Source organism: Fundulus heteroclitus, chromosome 5 (genome assembly GCF_011125445.2).
Source record: "Fundulus heteroclitus isolate FHET01 chromosome 5, MU-UCD_Fhet_4.1, whole genome shotgun sequence".
Taxonomy (NCBI): Eukaryota; Metazoa; Chordata; class Actinopteri; order Cyprinodontiformes; family Fundulidae; genus Fundulus; species Fundulus heteroclitus.
Genome location: NC_046365.1, coordinates 16810602 through 16838046, shown reverse-complemented (window position 1 = coordinate 16838046; position 27445 = coordinate 16810602). Strand labels below are relative to the sequence as shown.

Below are 27445 nucleotides of genomic sequence, written 5' to 3'. Positions count from 1 at the left end.
TTTGAAAAATAGAAAGACTGACAGTCATTCTTGTTTTAAAATGACTAACTCTAAAAACGACAAAATTCCTGGTTATCTGGAGTCCCTCTGATACAGCGTGGTGCTCTTCAATACAACTTTTAATTGATCAGATCAGTGATTCGCTACTTTAATATTCCCTATAGTTTAACTCTTACATCTCCTTTTGTGCCGTGGCTATGAATCTGAAGCATTCAGCATTCTCCTTCAGTGTGTTTGTGCAGCTAAAAAGGAAGTACAGAGAGTATAATAAGATCAAGGCCTTGTTCATGCCTATCTAATTTCCTGTACAGAGCGGGGTCTTAGAATCACCGTGTTACAGTTTAAATTATCTAAAATCAGATTCTTATCTAAGTCACATTTAAGGTGAACATGAGCCTGAAAAGCCACACTTTAAACTTATTTTTTTAAACCTATATTTTGAATAAAATGGCATTCAAAGCTACAGATGGTAATCCTGTTCCGAAACACTTTTTGTAATACTGGGTAGAATTGTCCTTCCATCCTGAAAGTAGTCAATACATTATGTATCCAGAAAAGGAGGTTAAAATAAATTGATCTCAGTGGGATAGATTTTTGCACTGAAGAGCAGAATTTTGTCAAAGTTTCGTTCCTGCCCTCATTCCCCGCTGTCCCTCAAGTTCCAGGGGTATCGCCTTATCTATTGGTTTTACCACATGCCAATCATTCTGACACGGTCATGTAACGCCAGTGGGCATGCTCGTTCCTTGTTAGTTTCCATTAGCTGGCTGCGCACGTGCACTTCTAGTGTTTATGTCTCTGGTTAGGTTAGCGGTTAGCATCGGTGTTAGCAGTTCATTGTAGCTCCGTTGCTCTCAGCGTATACTTTGAACATGGCTGAAAGTCGCAAGAAGTCGCATTCACAGTTTTTCAAAAAGAAACTTGGTGAAACTTCTGGAAAAACCGCCCACCCTATTATTAACAGTTAAATAAAATTTTAATTACTGAACTGAGGTGAAAGGGATTCATCTTCTTTATTGTTCTCAAGAAAGAAAATAACTTGTCCAATTAGGGAAGGGACTAAAGACAAAGAAGACTCGGGAACACAATGTGCATTATTTGAAATTGGAATTGGAAAAAAGAAATAACCCTGTACTATCCAACCATGCAATCATTTAATGAAATGCTGCAAGTTTCATCAAGCATTAGGAAAATTAGCTCAATCAAGTGCTGCCTTTCAGTCTCAGCAAAATGTGCCCATTATCAGGAAACCTGATTCACAGAAAGTTAAATGTTTTCATGGTACAAAGGAAAATAAAAATAATTGTTCAGGCTCTGAGGAATGCAGTGTCTCCCCAGCTGGGGAAATACTGACACCTTTAAAAGCCGAAGAAGTCATAGAAGACGTTTTTAGGTAATGGACACTTATCTCTGATGTTAAAATAGAAAAACTGGCTTTAAGTCCTGTCCTGAAAACTAAATTTTCCAGGTTCTTTGCATTTATTTTAGATCTATAATTTTTTAAGTATTTCTGATTCTGATTCTAATAAAGATGTATATATTGTGTTGAATAAACTGTAGTGTTCACACCACACTTTAAAGTCTGTGGCTCAGCCAAGCTGGAGTTATGTTGTGGGATGGGTTAGATATAGAAATAAAAAGGAGAACCACGCTAAGACAATTTAAAAGCATGTATAAATATGTTAGCCTTAGAAAATTTGCATGTAACCCAAACATTTAAATGTGATAATTTGCAACATTTTTGATAAGTACTAATAGATATCTTCTGTTTGTACAATTGCTTTCAAAATAAGACACTGTATTTGTGTAACTGTGCTTTGATTTGTAATGCCTCATTTTATCAAAAGACCTTATATGTTACATGACATGAATATTGTAATTTGGGGTAGGTTCTTATAAGTTCTTGAACTTCTACCTACTCCTTTTGAGCACTATTAAAATGTCATAACATCTCAATGTAAATCTTGCTTGTATTGTTGCTCAAATAAATAGAAAATAAATAAATAAATTATTGTCAGTTCATGTTACTTTCAGTTGTTTTGCTAATTTTAAAGTACTTGCTTAGAGGTGGCATCAAATATAAAAATAGGGCTGGTTCCTTGTAACATAAAAACGTAAAAATCTTGAGTAAATATATTAGGTGTTAAGAATATCTCACATTAAGAAATAATTTATTACTCTCTTTTTTTGTTGTGTTTTTTATTAGATTTTACAAGGAACGATACACAACAATTCTTGATAATATCAAGGTAAAATATATACAAGAATAGACTTGATAAAGCAGAATAAAAAGCAGACATATATCAAAATAAACACTTAGGACACTAAAGCACATTATCAGATTCTCCAGTTAGATATCTTGCTATCGGCAACCATCTCCGTTGGAACTGATCAGATCTTAATTGTAGTTGAGCAGTTAAAGCCTCCATTCCATACACCTCCCTCAGCTTCTGTTTCCACTCTGCCAATGTAGGTGACTATCATAAGGAGTACATGTACATGTAACAGGAACTTATCTCTGGTGTTGGTGCCTTCAAGTGTTAGATCTAAGATAAACTTACTCGGAGTGAGTTGTATATCAAGTCCCAGAATTTTATCAATTTCACTATATATTCCCCTCCAGAAATTAAATATCTTTGGGCAGTCTAAAAATATATGTGACTAGTGAACAACTATTCCATATTCTCTTCAACAAAGCATCTCACCCGGATTGTCTACAAACTTGGAAACCGCCGCAGGTGTCTTAAGAAACCTTAAGAAATATGCTTGTTATTATGAAATTAGAGTTTAATTAAATTAATAACTAATAACTTAATTAATAACTTTCTACATTTCTTTGGATATTTGTAATGTATTCCCATTTTTAAGGTTTGTCGTGTAATTTGTAATCTGAAAATACCGGAACATATCACTTTGGGGTAGAGAAATTTTGTCTTGGAGGTATGACAATGGCTGCTAAACGTCATAGAACAGCTGTCAGTAACCTTTACGTTTCTTCCTGCTCATCTCTTAAAGGTAATATCTGTTGTTGAGGGGACAAAGTCCGGGTTTCCAGAAATTTGCATAGTGGACAGCTGTCCCTCTAATTCTCTCTTGGACTGTTGACCATATGGTTACAGTGTGTTTCATCCATACATTTTTTATATCCAATTTTCTCTGGGACTCTGCTTACTCAAAAACACCAGAGCAGGTAATGGTATGCTTGGCAATGAATTCTGCTCTATATTTACCCATCCTGTTTCAATGTCATTATTGATCCAAACTACCACTGCTGTCATTTACCAATAATATTTTATGTTGGGGAGGCTGAGTCCATCTCTATTCTTCTCCAGTGTAAGTGTTTTAAGTCTCATTTGAGGTCTCTTATTTTGCCACTCAAAAACTTATATAAGCTTCTGGGCAGGAGTCTGGGCAGTAGGTTCATATTTAGAGCCTCTACTCTCCCAAACAAAGATAATGATAGCACATCCCATCTTGCCAGATCCTTTCTAAATACATCAAAATCTTTTTTTTAATATTTTGCTTGGTATAATTGTGTTAGATGGGGGGTGGGTGTGGTCCCTAAATGTCTGAAGCCCTGTTTAGATCTACAAAATGACACTATCTCATCAAGCTGAATAGGCCATTCTCCAGACACCATCATTGCTTCTGATTTGCTAGGATTAACTTTATAGCCAGATACTAAGCCATATATTCATTAAGGTTTTGCAGGAGGGCTGGGATTGTGTGGGTGGGGTTTTCAACAAATAGTAGTATGTCATCCGCGTATAAAGCTATTTTATGTTGGTTTCCACCCTTGTCCCTTATTCCATGTATCAGAGGGTTACGTCTAATACATTTTGCAAGGGGCTCAATGCTATGAGAGAACAAGGCTGGTCAAAGTGCATCCTGGTCAAAGTGCATCCTCTTGTCTTGTCCCCCGCTGCAGGTCAAGAAATTCAGAGCATTGTCCATTAACTCAGACTCTTGACCGTGGAGTTATATAAAACACTCTAATCCAACTCAGAAAGATTTTATTAAAGCCCATATGAGCTAGTGTTTGCACCATCATTGTCCAATTCAATGTATCAAATGTTTTCTCAGCGTCTAGGCTCAGAAGCATTGATGTTTTTATCCTTTCAGAGGCAATCGTTTTTAAATTTAGTGCTCGTCTCACATTATAGGTGCCCTGTCGTCCATTAATAACCCCCGTTTGATCTGAACTGACTAAGTTCCAGATGATTATTTGTATTCTACCTGCTCCTGTAGAGGTCAACATTTTTTAAGACCTGACAAAGCAAGCGTATGGGTCGGTATTCTGAGCATTGAGTGTGGTCCTTTCCATCTTTGTGTATGACTGTAATCATTGCAGCTGACCAAGTTCATTTTTATTTATTTATTTGGGGGGGGGGGGGGCTCTTTCATCCAGTGCATAATTATATATCCAGCATAGGATTGGGGCATGCTCACTGTCAACAACGTCATAGTATTCCTCAGAGTATCCATCTACACCCGAGGATTTACTATTCTTTAATATTATCTATTATTTCCAGTGTTGTTATGGGGGAACACAAGGCCTGCGCCTTCTCCTGTGATAGTCATTTCAGTTGAATTAAGCCCAGAAGTTTTGTAATTTTCTCTTTCTTTCCTACCATTTTTTAGCCTTCATATAGTTTTTTGTAGTATGCAGAAAAGGCCTCGGTTATTTCTTTTGGTTGATGAGTAACTGTATTTGTATCAGGGTGGTTTATCTTTGGTACTACATGGACTGACTAGGCCTTCCGTAGCTGAAAAGCTGCTTGCGTTATTACCCATTTCATAATATTTACTTATTGCAAATTTGAGGATTACCTCTGCATTATATGTGAGTAAATCATCTTATCGTCTCATCTGTTGTAATAACTCTAATGTGTTCCTTCAATTTGTTGCTTTGAGTTCTATTTCTAGTCTCCTAATTTCAGTCTGTAATCTAAGTCTCTTGGCTTCTCTTTGTTTTTTCAATCTTGATGTCATTTGAATGATATGTCCCCTCATGACTGCCTTAGTACTGTCCCATAAAATAGATTGACTGTTGTTTATTTCAAGGTGTTTTTTTAAGCCTATCCCACATATCTTGTTGGCTTAGGGTATCATTCAATAGTGAGACATTAAGTCGGTAATATCTGAATTGATTTTCTTGACCCAAGTTGATGTTAATCTTAATGGGGCTATGATCCGACAAAGTTATGGGTTCTACTGTGGATTCTGTCACTCTGCCTTGGAGACAAGAAACATATCTAATCTGGAATAGCTCCCATAAACTGGGGACCTACATGTGTGGTCTCTGTCTCTGGGGTGATGATATCACCATACAGCCACCAAGCCTAGTCCATCCATCACTCCTGAAACAGTGACTGATTTTCTGGTTTGCGGTCCCTTCTCAGCCAGTAGTCTATTTATACTAGAATTTATTATACAGTTATAATCTTCCCCAACCACTATATCCTCCCCTTCTTCTGCTAATTAAGGTCATTTTCTTAAAGAAAGTTGGACAGTCCTCATTTGGCGTATAAATGTTCATGAATGTACATTTATTTTCCCCAATCGCGCTTATTATATCTGCCTTCCTTGTCCTTCAGAACTTTTTCACTATTGAAAAAAGACATTCCTTCTAATTAAAATGGCAACACCTCTTTTCCTTCCTCCTTCATGAGATGCACTGTTGTCAAGAATGTAACCAAAAACAGAACAGAAACTATATACGATGTCAAACAAGGAACACAAGAAATGGAACTAATCAACCTGGCTACCAAGTCCTCTACTGGCAAATCCCCAATCTTAACCAGTCCCCGTGTGGAACCCGGCAGAGGGAGGCCAAATCCCCCTGGGATAAAGTCACATAGTGCAACAGTCCCGTTCCATCGGGTGAGCTGCTAGAGCCCTGTGATGGCTGAGTAAAATGTACTCATTAAGTCAATCACAGCTGATGCAATACACCAAAATGACCAGAAAAAAATGCTTTTACACTCTGAACTCGGTGAACAAACAGCTGAACAACCACACATACATACATATACATGCCCATTCATTTCAAGAGAGGAAAAACCTGCAATCTTCTGTAAACCTGTGAATGTTTTGCCCATCTCGTTTTGCGTCCTGTCTCTCCCACCTGTATCTGGCCAGCTGTCACTCAACTTTGTCTCGCTCATCTACTCGGTCCCGAATATTCAATACCCGGAGCACCGGCGCCGTGTCCATCACTGTTTGGAAACTTTTTTTCCTCTGAGCCTACAATCATCCTCAGTTGAGCTGGATATATGAACCCAGCTTTAAGATTCTTCTGCTTTAACTGTTTCACGACATGTCTGAGCTGAGCGCATTTCTGCTTCAGCTCAGGTAAGTAGTCAATATAAAAGTAGATCTGCCCCTCTATTTCCCAGCTTGACTGGATGATAACTTGCAGCGTTTCTTCCATATTTTGAGCGGCAGCCTCAGCGTTCTTGCTAGCACCTGGTGCACTCGGCTTAGCAGACTCGTTACTTCCATTTGTTTCTAAACTGACATCTGGACAGTCCGTCGTTTTTGCGGAGATTTTCTTCCAATGTCATTTGGTAGGTTGGTTAATCAGCAGAGCTCAAACTTTTGCAGCTTACATAAACATGGCTCCACCGGAAGTCCTTTACTTATTAGTTTATATTTTATTTCATTGTAAAATCTCCAAAGTTACAGTTTTAGCACCTTAACAAATTCTGTAAAAATAAATCAATAATTATGTATTAATATATTTTCGTAATCCCAATTTAAAGTTTGTCACAAGCCATGTACGGGATATAGCACACTTGCAGAAGAAAGTCCTTTTGGGCAAACAAGACTAAAAGTGTGGTGGAAAACTAACAAATCTGAACATACCATTCCAATTTTTCAAACATTTTGGTGGCAGAACTTCTGCCGAGTTTGACTCTGGGGCAGAGATCCACCTTCCAACAGGACAACAACCCTAATCATCTGGTTAAAGCTACAACGGAACGGACTAGATCAAAGCACAACAGTTAGAATGGCCTTGGCCTAAATCCAAAAGAAAACATTTGCCTGACTGAACTTGAGCTTTTCTACAAAAAAAGAGAAAAGAATCAATATAAACACAAAGCTGGTAGAGACATCTCAAAATACTTGCAGCTGAAATTGCAGTAAAATGTGGTTCTACACACACTTTTTTATTTGTGAAAGGTTCTAAAAACCATGTATCACTTTTCTTCCACTTTACATTTATGCACTCATTTCTGTTGCAAGTGCACGCTCTGACTGTATTTCTCTGTCATTTTGGAGTGCCTCGGCTGATCTTGCGATTAAATTGGTTTTGAAATTCAGGATAAAATGAGCTCTGGCAGAGCACAGAGAATAATAGATAGGCGGCGAACAAATAAAAGAAATTTATATACAGTGGAGCATATCTCTGAAGGCCAACGTCAAATATTGTTTTACTACATTTTATTAATGCTTAAGCAAGTCATCAAAAATTGTACAAAGTTAAAAAGGAAATGTAGGTTCTCAGTTATCCAGGTCATGGAAACCCATTACCAGCAAGGAAAGTGGAAACTACTTTTTAGGGTATTTGTGGAGCCTCCACCACTCATTTGAAAGGCTTTCTTCAGTCTAGAATTTCGTTGGGACATTTCAGGTTTAAAAGCTAACCAATGATCTGGTATGACGGCCAGGGAACATCCCTGAGATTGAAAGATATTCACAAGAGGTTTAGGAAGCTTCCAGAAATTGTCATCTAGCCTAAATAGGTTAATTTATTTAATGTATCCTGTTATGTACTTAACCGTTTTTGTAATTTCTCTGGACAAATTGGTGAGTTAAAAAAGAAAATCTACACGTTTTCTTATGTGAAACAGAACACAAAATTACTTCAAGGTTTGGCTTGGGTAATGGCTCCTGCTATTCAACCCACTGCACTCATAAAGGTGCATACGGCATCCCAAAGAGAAGGCCATGATCATACTTTGCATACTTGTTTTATGCAATAGATAACGTGTGATAAAATTACTATGACTGCTTATGAAAGGGTGGTGGTGTGGGGTGGGATATGTGGGTTTGGTTTCAAGAACCTCATTCAGGGAAGTAAACATTGCCTCATATCTGTCAGGGTAATCTTAATCTCTGCTGAACAGACTGTTCTTTATTTTGGATAATTAGTTTGCATCACAAATGATGATTAACCCCTTAAGCCAAGAGGATTTTAGGAGCAATTTCCACCTGAAATTACATATCTGATATAAAACAGGTACAGCTCCAAAGTTATAAAGTGTAAATGTAAATTTTAGTATTGTAAATTTTAGTTGTTGTAATGTGACAAGTAAAAAAGCTGATGACTACTTTTGTTCTATAGGATTAGAGTATCCAACAAGCATATGTTCTGAACCAATCAAAATCCCTCAGTGTGATCTTAGACCGTTGGCAAATATAAATGTAAATAAAACCTCTGTTTTAATTTGATTCAGCTCCCTTTAACAGCTCAGACACAAACTTCAAAGTAACAACTTAAATGATCCTGTGGATAACTGAATAGATAACTGAATTTTAAAGTTTTAAATACAACTTTAAAAAAGTTGAAACACAGCATAACATAATAGCAATAAATCAGTTTTGTATTACTGCTGGGAAGAGGGAAGCAAATCAAAAAGTTGAGTGGGAAAGACATTTGCAAACATAAAGACACAATTTATTGAGATTATAATTTAAAAACAAACCCTAATTGACATACTAATTGTTTTTTTACGTCTTAACTTTGTACATGGTTAGAGTAGAACCTGGAGGCTTGGCACATCACAATTAATGTTTCTTTATTATTGCAGGAAATGAATACCCATTAGTCTACTTGGAACCGAAATGAGTCTGGTTAACAGTTTGGAACATGTGGATGACACTAGTAAGCTCTCAGAGATAAAGCAAAAGACAAGTGTATTCAAATAAATTTCTAAATTTACCATTGTGCATACATTTTGGTAAGATTTCACTTATTAAAGAAGGCCAATCACCCTGGTGATTGCGTTATAAGATGACTGCAACCCATTGATAATTTCTTGAAGGACATTGAACCCTAACATAGGCTAAGGGATGGGATCTGCATGGTCAAGTTAGGGTTATCGTTTCAAGGGAGGTTGACCGTCAGCTCCACCTATCATACGATATATTCTGTCCATATGCTGCATATAAATCAAGGATTTTCTGCAGTGTCGAGGAGGTCTTCCAGTGGTCTTATGAGATGATTTGGGAGGAAAGTCTTTTTCCATGACTTACTTGTGAGCCTGTCTTGAGCAGCATAGCCATTGATGTAACATTTTAACAGGCTCTTTTCCTTATCAACGGAGCAACATTACTGTCATTTTCAGGGCCTATAACATTTCCTGAAATCTGTCCCCACAATGTGTCTTGGAATCTTTGGTTTGCTTTTTCTTTAGTTGTTTAGGTGTGAGGTTGACTGAGTGCTACTGGAGTTGCAGGGCAGCTTTTGGTTGTCCATCACTGGACACAAACTATGTTTTCCCATTATATTTTTGCTGTTTTCAGACAGCCAACTGCCAGGTGCCCTAGGTCACTACAGATGAAGAGAATGGTTGCAGCTCGCTATACTTTGGAATGAACCGTTTGTGCATTTGAGATGCCTACTTTTCATTGAGGAAAAAAGGCTGACCAAGTGTGCTTGTGCCTGAAGGTCTTACTGTGGTTTGACAAGAGATTTGCGAGGAAAAAGTCCCCCCATGGTCTACCTTTGCAGCTGTGGCTTGCTGGCCCATTAAGCTTACCACCATGACTGTCAACACTTGCACCTGAGCAAAGTTGCTGTACTGTTTGATTTTCGTTCCTATTTGTAGTACTATCCCCATCATCCACATGAAAGCTGTGTGCCTGATGTGCTTTCTGCCTGGATACATAGCTCGACTTCCGCTGATATTGATTTTCATCATTGATCACATTTTTAAACGACTAACATTTTCCTCATCGGTAAAATCAGCATTAGAGATGAGTGGCCTCAACTGCTGTCTAATATCTTCATGTCTTAAGCCATAGTAGATACTGATGAGAAACACCTGCTGGACAGTTTTAAGGTCATAGCAAATATGTGTGACATGCTACTTTGACAGGGAGAGTATGTTCTGTTTCTGTTTGCCTTTTTGCCAGCATGTGCCTTGAGGAAGCCCTTGAGTTCATGGGTTGTTTCCAGATGAGGAAGGTCTTTGTGGGCGTGCACTAGTTGTGGTAAGTCAACAGAGCGCGTTGGCACAATTCTTTTTTCTTTTTGCTTTTACTTCATTTGTAACTATACAAATACTATGAACATAAATGCTCAGAGCATAACCTACCTACTAAAAACTATCCACTAACCCTACTATCATGCATAAAAAAAACAAAAATCAGCTAAGAGATGGACTTGGATATTATAAAAGATTAAAATGCAGTAATGCAGGGCCTCATTAACATAAACTAAACAATTCAGATATTTAACGTAAGGTAATGGGACTTCGTTTAATGAACTGAAATCACTGACTGAAGTATTTTCCACATAATAAACCTATTTATCATCCATTCTTATCACATATTTATGTGATCCAGGTCAAGCATAACATTGTTGTCTGTGATGAATAGCACTATTAACAAACTCACAACCACAGATATATCTTCCGAAACCTCCCCACGAGTATAACAAAGAATAAATTCACCGCTGTCCAAATTATATTCACTTGTGCTATAAACTTAAAGGATATTAAACTGCATCTCATTAATTTTACAGGGGAGTTTATTGTAAATATAACCTATCAAAATGCAGGTAACATTTTCTGTTACTGCCAGCGCACGTTCGTTGCTCCAAACTGTCTCCCTCATGAAAGCTTTCACTAGACTTTGATCCACTCAGGTGGGTGGAACAATCCTTAAGTCTGTGATCCTCAGCAGATCCATTTGTTAAGTGTGTGAGTCTTTCAGTGATGACACAAAAAGCATTTCTTAATGTGAACATCAAGTCTTTTCAAAATCTGTGACGACTGTAGTGTGTAGTGTGTCCCCAGGTTGAGGCAAACTCGGGACGGGTCTTTTGGACAACATCAAACATCCACTTTATGGCATCCTGGCTGGCCAAAAAAGCAGAGCCAGCAACACGGCACTTACGCTCACCATAATCCACAAATGAGCAGTTGAAAAAAATTCTTTGTTCCAAGTGCTATAAGACTTTTTAATACTCCCTGATACAGCTGCCGTGTGCATTTTTTAATGAAAAAAAAATCCTTATTTATTTATGACTGTGGATACATTTATATGTATTGCTAAATTATAATAAACCTGCTAACATCAGCTTTTTCCGTGTTTGTTATTCTGTAAAGAGCAGCTGGTAGCAATCAACTACCACTAATTTTAGCGGATATTTGTTCAATATTTTTGTAAGGTTCTTACCATAATTCTGAGTCCTTTAACTGTTCCCTTATTCAAGGGTTTCCACAACAAGCCATTACAACTTCCAAACAGACTTGACAGAGTTTTTACACCTGATGCCCTTCCTGATGCAACTAGAATACAAACCAGGGTCTGATATGATGTGCAGAATTTTCCTGACCCACGTGCAGAAACCAGAGAGACTCAGAGGTACCAGTTCACAAGAGTTTATTTATAATGGGCAATCTAGAGAGAGGTTGGGAGCGCCACTGGGTCTGAAGGGGAGAGATGCTGTTAGATGTGTTAAGAATCTTTCGCAGGTGCTTGCAAGAGGAGGCTTATTGTTAGATTAGGTGGAGAAGGTCCAAAGGGAGACAGTGAGCCTGGAGGCGAGTCTGAGCCCCGGTATCGGTGGAGAGCGGGCAGAGAGGAGGAAAAGCAAGGACGGCCGTGGAAACGTGGCATGCAGGAGCTATTGCCAACGTGGGACTCTTTAAGGGAATCCAGGTAATCGGCTTGGTAATAAACCTGATGATGAACAATGGCAGATTTAAACTGGATCGAGAGGAGAATCAACTGGGGGGATGCTAATTCTCAGAATCAGGAACACTTCACTCAGTCAGACAAACAGACTCACACACCAGGATCATGACAGAGTTCATGATCCCATTTCAAAGACGTGGGTTTAGCCGCGTACACCATGACGGCTTAGAGTAACAAATAAGAGTTAAATACAACATTATAACTACAGTTATCTTATGCATATCCCCAGTAGATTTAGATATAAATGTTTTAAATCCACCAAGTAAGTTTTTTTTCTCTGAAGGAATCAGGAGTAGTCTTTCTAAATACATAATAAAACATTGTAAAAGGAGTATCGGTATTAGAGGAAAAAAGTATCCGTTTTTATTTACAACATATTAAAATGACATGTTGAAATCTATAAATATCATTTTCAACAGACATTAGATATATTTTTGTTGGCATTGCAGCAATCATACCCTTCTTATTATCATTGATGGCCAGCATTTTTCATTTTTTCACTGGTAGGTTGACAATTCATCTTTAGTGATTTGCTCAAAATCTTTGAGGTTAAACAGAATCCGTGGAATCACTGATTCTCTGGAAAAAAACTAGACAGAAATCTGGTTAGGCAACAACTATACATGAATATTTCTTCTAGTCAGAATAAATATGCTGGTATAACCTGGCAGGTTTTACCAGCATATTTATATTTTTCAGGCTAACAATTAACACATATCATTATTGCAGCAGTTAGAATCTCTGTTGCTTTTTTTCGTTAAATATATTGACTGAAATTATTTGGTTTAATTTCCCTTTTTAGATGCTGTATACCTACAAAAAAATACCCATTTACGCATAAGGTTAGAATGTCTTCCATGCTCTCTGAAGCTACTGCTTACAGCTAAAATGCACAGAGGTAATGATAGACCACCACAGAGCTAATATGGTCTTAACTGGGAAAGATATACTATCACATTCACAGCAGTATATTTCTAGAGTTCCCATTTCCTCCCCTTCATCCTTCCCTCCTTCTGTGTTGTCTGTCTGTCCAGCTCCTCGTTCCTCAGGGATGGCGCAGGGATGTGGTATTTGGACTCTGGAGCTGCAGTTATCAATCAATTCAGCCCCTGCAGGATTTCCTTCGTGGATTGCTCACTGCCCCTCTTCAGATGGTTGTTAAACTTTTGGGTAGTGCACTGGAATCAGTTGAGCTAATCTGTGCGGTGAAGATTTTTGTATTTCGTTGAATGAAAATAAACTCTTATCTCTTGGGTTCAGGACCATTGCCTCTGTAGCCAGTCTGCCTAGCTGCCCACTCTCCCCACCCCATGAGTCTGCCTGAAATTGTAGTCCAACCAAAGCCTGGACATCTGCTGTGTGCATCAGTTCTACTACTTTTTGTTTGTACATGAATGCAGCCTTCTGCATGCATGACAAATACTTTTTTCATGGTGCAGTAATACATGTACAAAATATTGCATAATGTAGTGACCGGTCTATTTTGGAGAATAAAAATCCAGTAAAAGGCCCTATTGTTGCCAAATGTTCAAGATTCATCTAAATAAATGTCCCTATAAGGGACAAAATTTGCAATTTGAAAACTATACACACTACATTAATACAGATTTTAATATGTTTAAACTAATATAGATGTAATATAAATATGTTAGGCAATTTAAAATGTCTACACAGTCATATAAATATAGTGCTTTATCTTATTTTAGATATTTTCATTTTAATTTTTTCTGGCGCAAAGAACATGAGGTCATGTAACCCTAGTAGGACATAACGTGGTCACATGCAGTCAATATATATATCTTGTCCTTACATCAATCTTCCATCAGAGAAAAAAAAAAAACCCTAAGCCAAGTCATCCATACATGTATGTGTTTCATGGCAGACACCTACTGACACCTGTCAGTAGGATTAGAAAGGTTCTGTTCTGGTGGCTAGTGCTGAGGCAGTGGCAAACAAGCATTTTAATACCCATGAAAGAAAAATCCTCTTTTGAAGGTAACCTATTCCACCCGCACGCTCATAATCAGGCAGAGTAAATCAGAAAAATAATGGGCAATCAAAGATGCTTGCAGTCAAACCTCAAACACAGACCACCTAAAAGAGCCTTTTTAAGATAGTTCATTAGGACTTCTTTAAGATGACATTTGGATTGCGGAGCCCCCGGCATGAGCTTAAAATAGAGCACCTGTAGCGTAGTGATAGTGGCAGAGTGGATTAAATCAAAAGTGATTTATTTTTTTTATTCAACATCAATGCGAGTAAATAATAAAATATGAAGTCTCCTTTTACGTCATATGAACAGCAAAACAGTAGGGTGCAAAGTGACTGAATAACTGGTATTTTTGCCCGATATTGCTTTGTTCCTTTGTCAATTGATGCGGGCACTCTTTCATTTTGATTTAGTGGATTTTAAATGCCCGTTTTAACTGATAGGGCAAATATATTGTGCAATTAAACAGCAACCTCAGCAGTCAACTATAAGATTAAGTTTAATTTAAGATGAAGCCAATAAGCATGATTGGGGCTGGCAGCCTTTTCCAGCCCACAGCCATAAAAAAGGTGATGAGCTAATAGTGTTTTTCTAGTCATTTTTTTTTTCTGGTGGCAGGTATCAAATGGGTGACGGATCTGTGATAATCAGTCATTCGGTATTTTATCTGGAACTGGCTACAAATGCAGCCTATCTGCTTTTTTTGGACGCACTTAGAGGTGTTGCTATTCCAAGATAGCAAATCCATGTGGCTGACCGTCCTTGGCAGGATATTGACAATTTCCATTGTTTCAAACCGAGTATGTTGAACCAGGGAAACATGTCAATTTAATGGGTTGCACCTGAACATAAGTGATCTAGTCCTAATAAAAAAACTAAGCATGCTGCCAATCACTGACCTGATACATTAGTTCAGGTTTTTGATCTAGCTGCAGGACGTTTAAAAATCTAGATGGCTCCACTATACCAACATTGGGATTCTCATATGAAACCTAACCTCCTGACCATAAAACATTTAGCAAACTTTCCAATCTTCAGCACACACAATTACACAGTCTGTATGTATCCTTAGCATTTGCACTGTATGCTAGTTAGAATAATGATGTTGATATCCAGCCCTAGCACTGCTGAGTGTGTGCGGCTGGGCCCCGGAGCTACTCCGCCACTGACAGACACTATGTCTGCCAAACCTAATCTCACTCCAAACAAGAAGCCCCAAAGTCCCTCATTCATCACAAAAATATATTTGTAAAACCGACTTTCTGTACAGATCATTATTACCACAGAATTAGTAACAAAATGCCTGAAAGAAGCATTAAACAGTGAAATAAAAGATGATCAATACTATTGCAGAGTCCGTAACGGCTGACCTGATTTCATCGGGCTGCTTTTTCCATTACTATGAGGCTCTGATTGTGAAAGCCCTATCCCCTCTTGTTTGCAGTGATGCCTACTAAGCAAATATCATTGTACAATGGGCCCATATGACATTTAGAGAGCAGATTTAAAGCTAACTGGGAGGTCATTACACAAGAACACCCAGCGAACAGACTAGCCTTCTGTGACCTTATAGAAAACTGATATTTTTAAGATGGTGAAACAAGGAATTCATAAGTTTTCCAGTGTGTTGCACAAAACTAATTATTATATAAAGCCAAATGCTTTTCTTTTGTTTCTTTGTTTCTTCAAGTTTCTTTGCAAAGAGCATTTTTTGCCTGTAGGGATAGCTGAGTTAGTTACTATAATTTTGTCTGAGCTTTTATTCAAGTAGTAGAAAGTTTTACAGTTTTACAGACATGGTTCACCAGGCAGAGTATTATTCTGTCAGGATGTGGGACAAGCTTGAGGAATCCTGAAGACTGCCTTTCATCTTCTACTTTACAATCTAAAATAGAGTGAACAAATATGAACTGGATTATTATATTATACTTAACAGAGATTGTTAATCGCAGGTTAAGATTCATTGAACCTGTATTGTATTTGTGGAAAAAAAACTACAATAAATGCATATTAAATAAAAAAATGTTAGCAATGGGACAACCTTAGTTTAAGATAAGTGTAAAACCACATCATATTTCACTCATGTTAAAATATCGGTGAAACATGCAAAAAGCTCGTCAGTAACTATTGAAATGGCCTGTATGTTGGAATGCCACTGACTCAGTATTGAGAAGTGAATATACAATTTTGTACATTCCATCCTTCTATCCATTCACCATCTATTCATTATTTATATCTGCTTAGCCTTGTGGGGTCATGGGGTTGGCGCCTAACTGCAGCAGCCATTGACTGAGAGGCGGGGTACATCCTGGACATGTTGCCAGTCCATTACAGAGTAACAAGGCACGCAGGACAAACAACCATGGACACACACACTCACACTTAAGGGTAATTCGGAGAAACCAAGTAACTAAACTTTCATGTTTTTGGACTGTGGGAGGAAGCAGTAGTACCTAAAGAGAACCCACACATGCACAAGGAGAACATGCAAACCTCATGCAGCAAGACCCCAGGATTTGAACCCAGGACTTATTTGCTGCAAGGCAACAGTACTACCGATATATAATTTTTGACATGCCCAATTTGATAATATGCAAAGAAAAGCAGAAATAATTGCTTGCAAAATTGGCATTCTTTTTACATTCTTTTACTATCTTTTGAGAGAGGAGGATTTGTTTACTTGTTGGTTTAATGAAAATGTTTTAAATCTAAATTTACCAACGGTATTAATTTTAGGGTCAATTCTATACCTGTGCATTTTCTCCAATAATACCATAACTATGCAGAAGCTATTAAATGTACGCCTTGGGTTCATTGTTATTCTAAATGGGATTAAAAGATACGGTGTGATTAACGTTCTTCTATGCACGTTTTGTTCTCCCTTCAGATAAATGAGTCACAAGGATGTAATAAATTGACAATATAGCACAGAGTTAATTAGAAAAAAGCAGTGATCAATGAAGGAATCTAAAACCTGAGACACTACACAGATTACCAGTTACCCAAAACGTGAATCATTGTGACTGCTTAACTAATTTGTGTAAAAACAAATTTCCTTTAGCAGCCATTAAATTTCCTTTTTTTTAATCATTTAATTTATAGAGTTCGCTGCAAGTCCTGAATTCGTTAGAAACCTAAATTTGTGACTCCCCTTATCTGGTGATACTTGACAGCATTGCCTACAGCTGTATTTTCCTTTCTTGAACCTTTTGTGTTCAGAGTACTGACCTATAAACCTAAGTACCTCGTCTGCTTGGAATATACAGAAAACACAAAATGGATTTATATCGAAAACCCTGTCCACAAATAGCAGCGCACACATCTTCAGACACACAATTATTTCTTTTCACTTATTGATCTGCTCAGCCACTCAACAAGGACTCCCCTGAGAACCATTATCTAAAAAAAGTAATGGACACTGTGAGGAAACAAGCAATGATTCCTAGAGAACATAAAGCAGGTAAAAGCTGGTTTTGACCCTGTATGGTGCCTTGTAAACCTTTATGTATGTTAAGAGGGGTTTATGTGACAGACCAACACAAAATGGTGCATAACTGTTAATTGAAGTGAACAAACAGCATTGTGACAACCAAGGAACACAGAAGTTGTATAGAAGGTTAAAGTAGGATTAGGCTGAGAAAAAGAATATGATATCTAGAGATTTGAAAGAACCCTGCTTACTATGCCATCTGAAAATGGAAAGTTCAGCAAAGCTAAGAAGCTGCCAAGACATGGGTGTCAACTTAAGCTGACAGGCCAGGCAGAGATAGGTAGAGAGAAAGGAGTTGTGACATCACTCTATAAACTATATCATGTAGTTTATATTGCTGCATATGTAAATTCTCCAAATAATTTAATTTTTTTTTTTTTTTTTACTTTTTGTAGAGGGTTGTTTTGGCAGGCCATGATTTCCCTTCTTGGTAAAAGTACAGTAATGATATGTGGTTCTTCCTGATTGACTTCACTCTGATTGGCTATAACCATATTTGCGAAACTGGTCAAACGCGCCCCCAAACGTCTTTGCCCCCTTCATCCGCAGCTTCGTCTCGCAACACTCTGTCACAACTCCATTATTATGGCATTATGGGTAGTGTAAGTATTTGTGTTTAAGGATCTCGGACAGGCGAGGCCAATCTGACCAAAGGCATTAACCTGATGACGCAATTCATCATCCACACAGTGGGACCGAAGTACAAAGCTAACTACAAGACCGACTGCAGAGAGCTTACTGCTACAGGAACTTCATGCAGCTGGCAGCTTAAGAGCCAGCGGTTTAGCTGGTCACTCAGTCAGTCAACCAGATTTTCAAACCCTCTCTGATTTGTCTATTTTTGAGCAAAGAAACAAAGCTGACCGTCCATCACATGCTACCCACTCTTGACATTCACACAGCCTCATCAGTGCACAATAGATCATATCATACCCCGAAACCGCAGCAAAAATTGCATTTGTTGTCATGACCCCTTTAAGCAGGAGCTATGAGCGAGCCGGCAAAAGCCCAGCAGGCATCTTCCGTCGGTGAATCTGTTGATGGGACAACAAAGAATTTTTGAATTGAACTGAATTAAAAATACACTCCCTAAATCTGACCTTTCTAGATTTTTTTTTTTTTTTTTTAGAAATCCATAGTTTAACGAAAGCTATAATAAATCCTATTTATTAGTTAATGTCAACCAATGTAGAAGGCAGAAAAAACATGTAGAATAATGTGCTTTGGTCCGATGAAAATAAAAATCCAACATTTTGGGGTACGTGCAAAACAATATGTGTAGAGGCAAACTAACACTGCACATCCCCACACCATCCCCATGCTGAAACAAGGTGGTGGTAGCATTGTGCTAAAGGGATGCTTTTCATCAGCAGGAACATGGAAGCTGGTCAGAGCTGATGAGAAAAGAGATGGAGCTAAAATCAGGGCAATTCTGGGATAAAACCTGGAAAGAACTTGAGAATCAGGTGAAAGTTCACCTGCAACCAAAACAATGACCTTGAAAATTCAACCGGAACTACAGTGGAATGAAGAATGAAACTTAGATCAAAGTGTATTCATGATTCATGAGTTAGGATGTCTCAGGTAAGGTCCAGCTTGACCTAGATTTTGAAGAAAAATCAGCAAAAGTGTTAATCTGTTTATGTGCAAAGGTGATATGGCTTACCCTTCATATACAATTTATTTCAGTGAAAAGGGGTTTCTGAAAGTTTTTTGTGAAAATATTTGTAGAACCACCATGACTGCATAGCTACAACACAGCTTTCGGATTTTATTTGCAAATATAGTCTTAAATGGTGCATCCTTTTCCTTGCACATCATAGTAATTTGCTTTATGTTGATCTAGTTCATGAAATCCTAATATGAAAAAAATCAGATCTCAGAAGACGTGACTGTTTTTGCAAAGCACTGTACTCACATTCATTTTGTAGGTAACTAAGAATGTAAAGAACTTTTGTTGTCACCACGAGTGACAAAATCTGCAGTAAGAAGACAGAATTAGAAACAGACAGAGGTTCACCACTTAGGAAATTGAAAGAGATCAATATACATTCAGTGACGAGCTTATCCTGTGACCCAAACCTGTCTGCTCCGATATTTATGGTTCCCTTGGGTCTTAAAATCACACTGGTTTCATACAAAAAGGATCACTTTGCATGACCATTTAAGGATACTTATTTCTAAGTATCCTTCAAATACTTGCACTTGTATGTATGTATGTATGTGTGAGTAATGACAGAATCTTTCCTTTTGTGGTAAGGGGTTAAAAAATGGGAAACTATGCATAAAAGGTGGTGTAATATACAATGAGCACCTTGGGTTAGTCGACTCTCAAAGTGAGGTTGTTTTGTTGTCATTTTCAATATCTATGTAACACGTTTCCATTAATCTCTGGCACGGCAGCGAGATGTTCCATTAACTAAGGCACAGAAAACACAGAGGAAATGCTGAGTATTAACAAATACACTCCTTTCATTTATGCACTCCCAATATGTGTCATAAAATAACAAACCTGCATCAAATCAATACTTCGACTGGAGCAAATATAAGACATTTTGAAGCTGATATTATGAAGGACAGATATTTATGAGTCGTATCTCTGTACTGAACGCTGAATTCAGCAGATTTGAGCTATGCCACAACTGCCACTAATAAACACACATTTAAACTTGTAATAAAGTTTCACATAGAGCAGTCTGTTTTTAGGGTTTCAGAACAAGTAAACATAAATCTAATTATTTTGTCACTATTTGTAATAATTTTGGTGGCTGATAGATCACCACACAAAGCATCAGGGATTCTACCTTTGTGTCCATGAGTTAGAAATAGCTAAAAAGGGTAATTTGGAAACGACCGACACAGGAATCTGGATCGAGAATTGATGAAACCGCAGCCCGGAGGAAAAAAGTCAAGAAAATGGATGAACTTCCTGGCTCGGACCACGTCTCCATCGGATAGATGAAATCCAGCACCCGCAGAATGATAAAAAATATTCAGAATAAAGCTGCTGTCTGCTAGAAATCTAGCACTAATAAGAGTTGTGCCAACAATCACTTCATCTAAAGCCAAAGGAGAGGCCTGACTCAGGGGTCAGGCCTCTCCTTGCATAAATAAAATTCAGAACTTCAAAGACGAGCAGATCCTCCAGGTGGTGTGATATCACCTGCAAGTTACATGTTGAATCGGAGGGAACCATACAGATCTCTCTGCCAGGAGTAGCTTCGATAACCATCCACAGAATGGCAAGAAGCAGTTCTTTTGGAGCCTTAGCCAGCTAAAGCTATTGTAGCTGTTTTGAATCAAATGAAACTGCTGGCTCCCTTCCTGGTGGTCCTCTTCCATCAGTTTCTTTTGAGATTCAGCTTTGCCACTATAATTCGGATTCCCCTGAAAATAAACTCTGGTATCCACTCCCAAGAAAGTAATAGGAATTGTGCCACTTGATTGCAAAGTACTGATTTTTGTTGGAACAGTGAGGAAATCCGATTGTCTCTGAATTTCTGGCTTTAGTTCTTGATTACTGAAAACATTGTTGGCAAATGCTTTTCCTTTTGTCCCCTTTCTATCAATCCAAGAATATCCACCACCACCATCACAAACAAATACCCCCAGACCTCTATACTTTCCCTTACAGCACACCCTTACATTTTCTGTATTACCTCCATTGTTCGTGACAGAGACTGAAGTGACAGAACTACTGTACATGACGCTTCAAGCCAATATTTGTCTGACAGCACACTTCAAACTAAAAATGAGGAGCTGCAGTTGCAAATAGACTCACAAATGTAAGAATTCAATAAGAACAAACAATAGCAAATATTGTAGATCTTTAACAATAGAACAAACTGTATAAGGTGTTGTTTTAAGTAGGCTGATACATTTTGTATAGTGTATATATATATATATATATATATATATATATATATATATATATATATGTGTGTGTGTGTGTGTTTTATTTACTAAATATAGCTAAAATGGAACATATTTTTGTCAAAACAACCATAGTCCCATCTGGTATAATGCAGTGCGTTACTTTCAGTATTGTTATTGTTGCTCCATAACAAGATGTTGAATTCCAGTGGCTACTGAAAGCTTGATAACTTTTATGGGCATTTCAGAAAGAGCACGATGTGCACTGTGCTTGCGGTGGGGTTCAACACAGCACCATGCTGGCTGTGGGTGCACAAAACCGTCAGGTCCTGGGAGTTTGAGCTTTGTTTCCACAGCAATATCACCTCAAACTTGTCTCATTTTGATTCCAGACTCCAGATTCAGCTTTTTGCTGTTTTTATTAATGCATCTAGCAGGAACACTAAAGTAGGCCTACTAGTAGCCACTAGTAGGGGATATGTTCTTTGAAACTCAACATGTGCGTGTGTACAAACACTCCCAGCCTAAGAAGACGCCACCACTAAGTGGTGCTGCACTTGTGCCATGGTTTCCCCATATAAACAGATTTACAGTGGACAATGGAGACCTGGGTCTATGTCTATGAATTGTTTTGCTCCGGAACGCGTTTCAGCATTTGTATTGTTTTCAGAGAAAACCCTCACTGTTGTGATATATACGAACGGTAGAAATGTAGTTTCAAGCCACAACAAAAAAAAATTTGTGCATAGGGCCACAGTCATGTGAAAAGATTAGGATACCCTACGACAGCCTGGAGATCGTTGGAGCTGTCTGAAGTCTTCAGAAAGAAAATTGTATCAGTTTAAGAGACTGGTGAAGGGCTTATAGAGCGTTTCTTCTGTCTGGAAAATAGTTTAAAAGTCAAGACATTCAAAGCAAAAACCAGCTCTCCCAGTTATGGTCATCCAAGCAAGTGGCATCCGCTTTTTTTCACATGGCAGCATATTAGCATCTTGACAAAACATCTGTTTAAATGAAAGGACTGGCTGATAACCTATGACATTCTTGGGGATTGCTCCTTTTTACAATGCAGTATTTTAACAGCTATTGTGACTTCAATATAAGTACCAACAGAGGCATACTGCTCCCAGCTGAGAAACAAACAAGACTTTATTGGACCTACAGAAAATTACGCTGAGCCACTAATTAATTCAGTTGAAATATATCATTCCTCTGACATTACAGTTGTGGGAAGAAATGGATTTGCTCATTTATGAATATTCATGAAACCTAATGTGCTCAATCTGTCTGTCACCGTCCCTAAACCATGCCCCAAAAGACATAAAACTACCACATTTGTTTAGTTTTCCCAGTTTTAGTAACTTCCCTAAATCAACTAAAATTTAAGCAATGATTAATATCATGTATCAACCACAAAAATATGATATTGTTTTTTTTTTTTTTTTATTGAATGGAGGCCAGAAGATAACATGGTTTAGTACGATGAGTCATTAAGCAAGAGAGTATAATTTATAATCTCAATACATGGCTGTTATGTCAATGATGCTGCAAAAAGTGTCGTTATTTGTTACCCAAATCAATCTCCTACAAGCTTTCTCTTATGTGTTCCTTCTGAAATAGTGGCAAACAGCTCCAGTGTGAAGACACGTCTGGAAGTAGATGCTGACTCCTCAGGAGAAAGGCCAATGTGCCAGACGTGCAGTCAAACTCACAAACCCCGAAGACATCATTGGTTTTCCGAGCTTGGGCCTGTCCAGTTGCATTGACGATAAGTGACAATCACAAAGGTTGTGTTACGTTGAATTCAAAGCTTTCTTCTCTGAAATGTTGACAGAGCAATAGCTGCTGCTCTAACACATTCACGATCACCCTAAAACCTTCTCACTCCTAGGTGGGAACATCCATCAATGCAGCCCACACTGTTAAATATTTTAGCACCGTCTACCACGATATAGCTCTTTTTAATATCCCTGAAAGGACGCTGACATGATGTATGTTTAATTTATCTGAAGCAATCAAAGCCTACAATGTGCGGGGTGTAGCGAAAAAAAAGAAAAAAAAAAAGAATATAGTTTTGATAAAGTGCTTTTATATAAGAAATATCAACACAGTTAATGATGTAGCAAAAAGCGTACATCGTAACAACTTTAGTAAATTAAATCATAAAAAACGGCATGATTTTAATGTTGTAACATTTTTTTTTTATCACCACCAAAGATGCTTAGTATTCATGTCTATCTGCAGGACTGACTTCTGTGAAATATATTACACAAAAAAAGGCTACTGAACTGTCAGCTTGATTTACAGACGTTCTGGGATTTCCCCCCCCCTTAAGAAAATGAATGCTGTCAGCCACAGTAGGAGACACGGGAGCTTAAATCAAAATCCCAAAGGTACCCTGTAGAGAGCTGTGTAATTGTTCTGCACGCTCAAACCGCGACAATTTCTCAAATTGTCCTTATTTTCAAAAACAATAAGCCCCAACATACCGCTTCCAAATATCTTGGTCTTGGCTCAAGTTATGTTTAAAACAGAGGAGAGCAGGTTGCTATTTGAAAGCGTGCCGCCGCCAGATAAACACACTTTATTCTCAGCTTGCAGCATTTTAGCTTTCAGATGGTGCGCTGCTGTGTGAAAGCCCCCAGGTCATGCTTCATTTCCATCCCAAAGCAAAGCCACCGTTTAGCTTGCTTACCTTCCTTTTAGCTCTGAGCTGTCCGTGATAATTATCAGATGAGTCTCCTGGAATCTCGCCACCCCACAGTGTCACCCCCACGATGGCGTAGGTAATGCCCATCACTACTAAGGGCAGCACATAGACTAGAGCTGTCACTATGATATGGTACCTGAGGAGAAAGCATAGATAAACACAAGGTGTATTAGAACATTAAAAAAAATCACATTAAAAGATTGTTGTTAATCCTTTGCCAGTGGTAGCTGACGAGTTAAGTTTAAAGCAATCATTGATGGCATTGCTGTAGAGCGAATAAAATCCTTTTAAACTCCCATTTCAGAACCTGCAATCCAATTAAGCTGGCTGAGCACCAGTAAGACGTGGCAGGAGGCACACAACTGATTTTGTCACCTGCTGATCTTTTTTTATGTTCCCCGTTGAACATAAAGTATAAACATGAGGTTGACATGCATTCATCTTGGGCAGCAAGCCTAAAGATTTTACCAAATGTTCTGTTTCAAGTGGCATCTTGATCACACTGTTTTTTTTTTTTTTTTAGCGACAGACCAGCTTCTAATGTAAATGGATATTTGACCACAATTTCTGTAGTCTATTTAAATAAATGGGATTCCTGGTGCAGCTTTTATCAATAGTCCACAAAATTTTAACATCATAACACCATTCTCAAAATCTTTATGTAGGAATGTTTTATCCATTCCAAAAGCAGTTTAGATGAGTTTTTAAGCAATTTTACCGAAACGGGGTACCTCATAAAAAATCGGTAAGAATAACCAAATATCCATAAAGGCATAAGCTGATAATAAAAGTGGAAGTCTATTGTGAAGAAAGTTTGATGTCAAATTGGGTTTGCATGGTGTCAACCAGGAAAAACATAACCTGACTCTAGCCATATGGATTTCGCTCCGCCTAGCTCCACTTACATCCATCTGGGACATCTCCCATAGAGAGTGATTTCTCCAACCAATTTTATTGTCTAGCCAATCAGGACGCAGGGCTGGAGTTTCATAGATGTGACGTAGTGGAGAAGCGACCATGAGACTGATTCAGACAATGGCGGCTCGCATCGAGGAAGCAAGCGTTAACATTGATGCTGCTATTTCTTCCGTGTTGTCCAATCTACCTAATATTGTTTCATTAAAAGAACATCAGAGAACGGCTCTGAAGGCTTTTGTTGGTGGAAACGATGTTTTCGCCCTTCTCCCGACTGGATTTGGCAAGTTTTGTTTTCTGGGGCGCGTCCAGCGGTTAGCGGTTAGCGTGAACCATATTAGGAGGCCTTTAGTCCTTGACGCGGTCGGCCCGGGATCGACTCCGACCCGCGGCGCTTTGCCGCCTGTCTTCCCCCCTCTTCCTGTCAGCTCACTGTCAATAAAATGTGTGCCACTAGAGCCGCAAACACATTCGGAAAAAAAAAAAAAAAGTCTATTTTTTTCCTGCGTCGCTCTCACGGCATCACGGGTTAGCTTCGGTGTGAGTGGTTGAAATAGCACGTCGATAAAGATGACAGACAAGTGGCTTATCCAATCATATGCAAGGATTTTTGATAAGGCCCAGCCTTCAATAAAGGCAATTCCTATGGAGAGGTCCCAGATGGATGTGAGTGGAGCTAGGCGGAGCGAAATCCATATGGCCAGAACCTTCAACTTAAATTTGCAGCTTCCAACATGGGAAAGCCAAACACCTGAAAGTAAGGTGTTTTAAATAAAAAAAAGTTATAGTCAGAGAAGACAAAGGCTGAGTTATCTATGCAAACATTGATGAGTATGTTTGGAGAAGACAAGGTTATGCTTTCTAACATTCAAAATATTGTTCTGTTCTGGTGACCCACACTTGAGGAAGCTGCAGTTGGAGCGCTTCTGTTTGAAGCACATGGAGGCCCCCCCCGGCACATTCCAAGTCAGATGCACATCGCCTAGGAGGATGGGCCTCTATGTGCATAAAAACAGCAGCACTCCTACTGCAGCTTCCCCAGAATTGCCAAAAACTCCTGAAAAGGTACTGAAACATTTTCAGAAAAATACTGAGCGAAGTTATACTCCGATTTAACTCAGACTGTGGTTGCCATGACCATAACTTAGAAATTACACAGGCCTGTATTTGATTAAAAAAAAAGATTGAGCAACATTGCGGCAGAGTTATACCAAGACCTTGTTGATGGTTCCAAAAAATTTAGTTTATTTCAAAAAATATTTGTGGTGATGAATCTATAAAACGGGGCATGTTTTGGTCTTGTGTGGATTAAAGAAGTTCACAATAAGATTGGGTAGTGAGCAATTACTTTTTTTAAATATTATTTAAAGTTGCATGTTGTTCAATCAAACTTTGACTGGAACTGTATTTGTGCATTTTTTATGATATAAAAAAATGACAAGAAGTTAATATATGTCAGTTTGATAAAAAGAAGGATGTCAAGCATCAAATGTCCCTTTAACTCAGCCACCACTGTAGCTCAAGAGGAAACCTCTAAAGATTTTATGGAGAGAAGCAAATACTGTTTCTGAAAGGATATTTTCTCACATGACGGGGTCATCGGCCATGCGAGGCCAGGCGACATAGCAGATGGTCCTGTGGGGTCGGGCGAGGGTGGTGGAGAAATAGCACAGAGGGAAAGCAAGGACCACTGCTAGGCTCCAGATACTGACGATGACTCCCATGGTGACCTTTGCTGAGAGACGAGGCTTCAGAGGGTGAATGATGGCCATGTATCTGCAGGGAGGAGATTGCAAGTTTGACAGATTGTCTTTATGCTTAGACACACAAAATCTTTTGATTAACAGATATAATCGTAACTTTTTCTTACTGAACTTTATGTTTATAGTCAAAAGGAAATTATATTTTAGAGTAAAGAAGATTTTTTGTTAAAAAAGATAATACAATAATAAAAAAGGAATTGAAAAAAGGAGAAGTCAATAAAGGAAGTCATTTTGTAAGGCTGTGACTGGGTGGGATGGCCTATTGTACCAGTTTCCCTTCAGCTTCATTGAGCTGTAAGGATGATAAAAAAAACTGTTGGATCTGTATGTTGTGTAGTCATCATTTGTTATGTTTGTACTGAAAAGCTAGTTTTGTCTTTCTGCTATTTTTGTGACATATGCAGGTTTATTGTTAATACATGGAACATACTATAAAACTAGGGCTGCAGCTGCCGATTATTTTAGTAAACAGGTATTCTATCGATTATTCTGATTATAACTGAGTAATCAAATAAAACTTAGAATATTGTGCAGATATTTCAATTAACTACTTAAGCTTACTTTGAGTAATAGAAATACATACAAGTCAACAAATAATTACATTTTAAAAAAAAACCTAAATCTTCTTGCTAAAACACAATATTATAGTGAACCTATAGTGTACATGTGAAGATGTCATTGACCATCAATGAGGTGCTAGCTGCCTCTGTAGTGAAAATGGTTGTACACAAAAAGGGACATAATGTTGTCAGGATTTGTCTCGGTGAACCCGA

At 38.2% G+C, this 27445-nt stretch overlaps 1 protein-coding gene across 1 annotated transcript in view; it reads right to left on the bottom strand.

The window, feature by feature from the left end:
• The window catches only part of tacr3a (tachykinin receptor 3a), a 58334-nt gene that overhangs the window by 14921 nt on the left and 15968 nt on the right, over positions 1 to 27445 (bottom strand). Inside the window, exons 2-3 of the mRNA XM_012877740.3 lie at positions 26497 to 26685; positions 23980 to 24130 (exon numbers count right to left, since the gene is read on the bottom strand). Coding sequence (XP_012733194.2) covers positions 23980 to 24130; positions 26497 to 26685 — 340 coding nt within the window. The remainder of the gene's footprint in view (positions 1 to 23979; positions 24131 to 26496; positions 26686 to 27445) is intronic.